Source organism: Sinocyclocheilus anshuiensis, unplaced genomic scaffold (assembly GCF_001515605.1).
Source record: "Sinocyclocheilus anshuiensis isolate Anshui unplaced genomic scaffold, SAMN03320099.WGS_v1.1 scaffold1161, whole genome shotgun sequence".
Classification (NCBI taxonomy): Eukaryota; Metazoa; Chordata; class Actinopteri; order Cypriniformes; family Cyprinidae; genus Sinocyclocheilus; species Sinocyclocheilus anshuiensis.
Window position 1 is genome coordinate 13,364 of NW_015558611.1, and position 5,895 is coordinate 19,258.

The 5,895-nt window shown below is 38.6% G+C and overlaps 1 protein-coding gene across 1 annotated transcript; it reads left to right on the forward strand.

Moving 5' to 3' along the window:
• The first annotated feature begins 1,220 nt into the window (after positions 1-1,220).
• lyrm2 (LYR motif containing 2) lies at positions 1,221-3,029 on the forward strand. The gene is made up of 3 exons (XM_016476150.1): positions 1,221-1,321; positions 1,518-1,658; positions 2,825-3,029. Exons 1-3 carry the CDS (start codon positions 1,277-1,279, stop codon positions 2,903-2,905), a joined length of 267 nt encoding a protein of 88 aa, XP_016331636.1. The 5' UTR covers positions 1,221-1,276; the 3' UTR covers positions 2,906-3,029.
• Positions 3,030-5,895: the final 2,866 nt, after the last annotated feature.

A 5,895-nucleotide genomic window follows, 5' to 3' on the forward strand; every position in this document is an offset into this window, starting at 1 on the left:
AATGATAGATAGATAGATAGATAGATAGATAGATAGATAGATAGATAGATAGATAGATAGATAGATAGATAGGGAATCAATGTGAGCTTTTAAAATATGTAAATTAAAATATAGATACAGCTACATATTATTCCAGTAGGTGGCGATATGCAACAAAGGTAGTCAATCCGCCACAAAAAAGAAGAAGAACATTGGGACGTCACTGATTCTGACCAATAAAAGTCAAAAACACGTCTGAGCTCCGCCCCCATATTTATTCCAGAATTCGAAATAAGCATATTCAAAAGATGATCAAATAATTTAGCAAGATATACAGTATAATTAGTTGCATTACAGTGGATAGAAGATGTTAGACCAGATAGAGTAGTTGTGTTCAGACTCTATGTCAGCGCTAAATAGTTTGGTTTCATATAAATCCATTAGAGAAGACATTTTAAATGATATATATATATATATGACATTGAAATCTCTAAATAGCATGAGAATAGATGTCAAATTTTGTTGGATACCGGCTCACACAGGAATCAATCGAAATGAAATAGCAGATCAGTTAGCAAAAAAGGCAACCACAAAAAGGATATCGAGATATTCAAAAAGAGTGGCAGAAGAAGTGGGACATAGCTGATACAGGAAGATTTTATTATAAAATTAATTCATCAGTTAAAGAAGTATACCATTTTGGAAGATGTATAGGAAAGATGAGGTGATTTTAAATAGATTACAATTTGGGCACACAGGACTAAATGCATCACTATACAAAATGGGTAAACATATTACAGGTAAATGTGCTTTTTGTGGGCTAATAGAAACCGTTGAACATGTAATATTAAAATGTCGGAAATATAATATAGAGAGAATTAAAGTGATAAAGAACTTAAAAGGTAATAATAAAGAAAAAAAGAAGATACATTGGATATTCGGAAAAGGATTAAAAGAAGGTATTAATCAAAGAATAGTAATGAAATATATAGTAGAAACAGGATTAAACAAACGAATTTGATTGTTAATTAAATAAATAAATAAAGCAAAGAAATAGGGGAACACACAAGCTGTTTTTTTTTTGGCATGGGAGCTGAACACGCAGCAGCCAGAAATACAGCTTGGGTGAACCCGAAAAAAAATTAACAATAAAATAAAATATTTTAAAATATGAATAGAGACGGGACTATTATCCATGTATGTATGTAAACAGTTGGTGGCGGTATGTGCCTACTGTGCGGAATACACCAACAATTCCAAAGAAGAAGAAGGAGCTCCACCCCCTTTGTTATTCAACATGGCGGTGTCCCGATTACCACCAGCGGCTCTGAGTCTCAAACAGGTAAAAAACAAAGCTGTCAAAAACAGGTGGACAGAGCGCAACTGAACGCAGGGTTTTAAAAGCTTGACGACGCAGCGGATAAAGACGTTTTGTCTGTTGCGTTAATGCACAGGCCAACAACTGAGAACGCGCCGTGTGTGTATGGCCACATGTAGATGTTGTAGTCAAGCGTGTGTTCATGTGGTGTTGTGGTCAGTTTTTGCAGAGACAGAAGGTTCTGGGGGTTTACAGAGACCTGCTCCGATCCATCCGCAAAATACCGATCGAGTCTGATCGCAGATACTTGAGAGACTGGGCCAGAGAAGAGTTCAAGCGGAACAAGAGTGAAACAGACCAGGTGGGCTCTTCTTGTTCAGCAATTTAGAAATGTAGCATTAAATAACTTGCTCACCAACGGCTCCTCTGCAGTGAATGGGTGCCGTCGGAATGAGAGTCCAAACCGCTGATTAAAACATCACACTTTTCACTGGAGGAAGCCTTATTGTGGAGAATGGACTCTATTTTAGCCGGAAGCAGTGATTTGAACGTCTTGATGGATTTGTTTTATATGAACACGCAGATTTTGGCTTCACAAGATGTTAATTGATGGACTGGAGTGGTGTGTGGATTATTGTGATGTTTTTATCAGCTGTTCGGACTCTCATTCTGACGGCACCCGTTCACTGCAGAGCATCCGTTGGTGAACGAAAACATTTTGGATGGCCTGAGTACATTTTCAGCAAATGTTAATTTTTTTGGTGAACTATTCCTTTAACTGCTTAATTAGACACACCCTCCTCCCAAGACCCAGCACTCCAAAGATGTGTACATGCATGAAGGAAAAAATAATGACCTTCAAATTAGGTAGGGTGACCATACGTGCCATTTTCCCAGGACGCGTCCTGGCCAGGATTTCAATATTGCCTAAAATATCTAGGTTTTGGCTTTGTTTGCGCGTGCAGACCGATCGGTGTATGACATCAAAATACCTCGAGAGTAGGGCTGCACGATAAATCGCATGCGATATTTAATGCACATCTTGTCAGAAAGCCGGTTCTGTAATCAGCGGTAAATCTCCATCACGTGCGTGCTTTCACATTGAGCCGCATTAACTACACAGAGCCGTTGTTCACTGACAAGCTGCGCAACACCACGTTCATATTCGTGCGATTTTTTTGTGCATCTCGTCAGTGAACAACGGCTCTGTGTAGTTAATGCGGCTCAATGTGAAAGCACGCACGTGATGGAGATTTACTACTAATCACAGAACCGGCTTTACTGATGAGATGCGCATGACAATCGCATGCGATTAATTGCACAGCCCTACTTCAAATATAATAGCAGAGAACTTGAACAGTGAACTCCGCTTAAAAGTGCAGTCACATTTGAGTTTTTGCAAGCAAAGTCCAGTCATTTCAACAGGATTTTCACGCTTTGTCACAGTGAATGTCTGGCAGTCTGAGTCCTCCTTACAATGGTCCCCATTTACATGCATTGTACATTTTGTATGGTTTTCCTCCTCAGGATGTGATTCGCATGATGATCACTCAAGCGCACAATCATCTGGAGGATTTGAGAAGATCTCTCGCGTTGGCTGGATGCTAGAACGTCGACGTGTTCACCATTTATTAAAAGGATAGTTCAGCCAGAAATTACAATTGTCATCAGTCACCCTAATGTCGTTTCAGACACACAAAACTTTCATTCATCTGACTTTTCATTCATCGAAGTCGTGGGAAGGGGAAGTCGTGGCCTAATGGTTAGAGTCGGACTCGTAACCCAAAGGTTGCGGGTTCGAGTCTCGTACCGGCAGGGATTGTAGGTGGGGGGAGTGAATGTACAGCGCTCTCTCCCACCTTCAATACCACGACTGAGGTGCCCTTGAGCAAGGCACCGAACACCCAACTGCTCCCCGGGCGCCGCAGCAAAAAATGGTTGTCCACTCCTCCGGGTGGGTGTGTGTGTGTGTGTTTACTGCTGTGTGTGTGCATTTTGGATGGGATAAATGCAGAGCACTAATTCCGAGTATGAGTCACCATACTTGGCCACATCTCACGTCACTTTCAAGTACAAGTGAAGATGTTTGGAATAATCTCCGTTTGTCCCTCCATTACACACAAGTCCACACAACCAAAATGTTCATGCTTTAACAAGTACAAAATGACCTCTATGTGAATCAAGTGGTTTAATCCAAGTCTTCTGAAGAGGCACAATCCACTTTATATGATGAACAGATTTAATTTAGGCTTTCATTTGCATATAAACATTGATCAACTCGCATGCATAGAGGGCATGAAATATGGTAAACAAAAACTAAGGTCTCTTTTTACATGAGAACAAACCTCATTGGTTCTCATGCATCAATGAAGCAGTTTGAGCTTTCGTTTATCATATTTGTTGTGCTCTGTGTTGATCGATGTTTATATGTGAATAAAAGCCTAAATTAAATATTTTCAAAGCAAAGTATAACAGCATCGTGTCTCTTTGGAAAACTGTCTTGTCTGTGTTAATGTGTCAGTGTTATGGGTGATTGGATTTTAAATTGAGGGACAGAAATCTCAGGTTTCATTAAAATATCTTCATTTGTGTTTTTGAAGATGAACACAAGTCTTATGGGCTTGGAACGACATGAGTGTGAGTAACTGATGACAATTTTCATTTTTGGGTGAACTGTCCCTTTAAAAAAAAAAGTACACTAATGTGAAAGAAAATCGGACATTTTATTGTGTGTATATATATTTATAATGCATGAGTGCTCATTCTTTTACTTTGCCAAATATTAATAAAAGCCAAATACATTAACTTCTCTGAGTCATAATTACTGTGTAGTTGAAATATCACAATGTCAGAACAAATGCACCTGTGGCTGTGACATCTGCATATAGTTTCTGCATTATTGTTCCAGCAAACGCTACATTATGAATACCAATAAACGTTCCACACAGTACTTCTTATTTCATAACTGCATTTGTTGATGGAAAATGTGCAAAATGTTAGCCATTGTTCTCTTGTATTTAAAGTACTCGAGGGCAAGTAATGGACTTACTAGTGCATAAATATGTAATATATTATCAAACTATAATAACGAAACAGTTTATATATGAAACAATACAAATTTCACTGTTGTGTAAAGTGCATATAAAGACAAAAACTGGCCTTTATGGCCGATCAAATAACAAAACTTTCCAACCAGTGAACACTAGATGGATTCTTTTTTTCACAAATTTACACAGATGTAGTTTATTAAACATTAATTTGTGACAGATCACACAGCTGCATGACAGTAAACAATAATGTTCCCTTTGAAGCAGCTGTAAACAATTATTCGAGTAGTCATACATGTATATAAAAAACAAAACATGGTCATTACATATCAGTTGTTAACATTTGTCAAGACATGCATCAAAAACAATTTGATTTCATAGTTCATCATCAATAGCCACTGGCAAAGACATCAGCGTAACTTTAAACAGCAGTTTGAAATCATAGTGACCATTATTTTGACTTTTTGATCATTTCAACAGTACTTACAACAATCCACACATCAGTCTTGATGGAGCAGTGTGAGGTTAAAAGAGTTGCTCAAGCGCACAGTGGTGATCAAATGATCCAACATTTGTGAATATTTAAAGTCAATACGAAATGACATTCATGTTTAATTGGATGCTGGACAGTGGTTTATTTCGACATCACAGTTCAGTATATTTCATTGATTTTAAAGGGATAGTTAACCCAAAAATGAAAATGTGATGTTTATCTGGAGGTGATTGGGAATCACGGCTTTGAGTCAAAAAAACACAAACAAAATCAAATTAAACCCTGCGGCTCGTGACGATACATTGATGTGTAAAGACACGAAACAATCGGTCTGTGCAAGAAACTGAACAGTATTTATATCATTTTTTTACCTCTTATCCACCGTAATGTCCAACTGTCCTGAGCGCGTTCTCAACAGCCGGCGCGTGACGTCAAATAAATACGGTCGGGCAAAAAATTCCACGTTGTCTGATGATATATCAAAATCGATTTCCATTGTGATGACCTGAACTTCTAAATATCTTTAGATCATCGCAGTGCCAGTGAACATGTCCACAATCTCTCTGCACTGTGTAAATAATGAGTGACGTATACGCGCAACAGATCGCTTCCGCACATGCGTCTACTACCATAGATATGCATAGATTCCCTATTCGACCACTCCAGATACGTTGACGCATCCGCCATTTTGGAACGTATCGGCCCATAGAAACAGTCACTAATGAGGCATCTACTTATATCTATGTCTACTATGCCAGAGCACGTACACGCGTCGGATGTTGTGAATGCGCTCAGACATTGCGGTGGATAAGAGGTAAAAAATGATATAAATACTGTTCAGTTTCTTGCACAGAGCGATCGTTTCGTGTTTTAAGACCTCAATGTATCGTCACAAGCCGCAGTGTTTAATTTGGTTTTGTTTGTGTATGTTTTTTTGACTCTCAAAACCGTGATTCCCATTCACTTCCATTATATGACTGACAGACTGCAACGGTTTGAGTTAAAAATCTTCGTTTGTGTTCTACTGAAGAAACAAAGTCACCTACCAGGATGCCCTG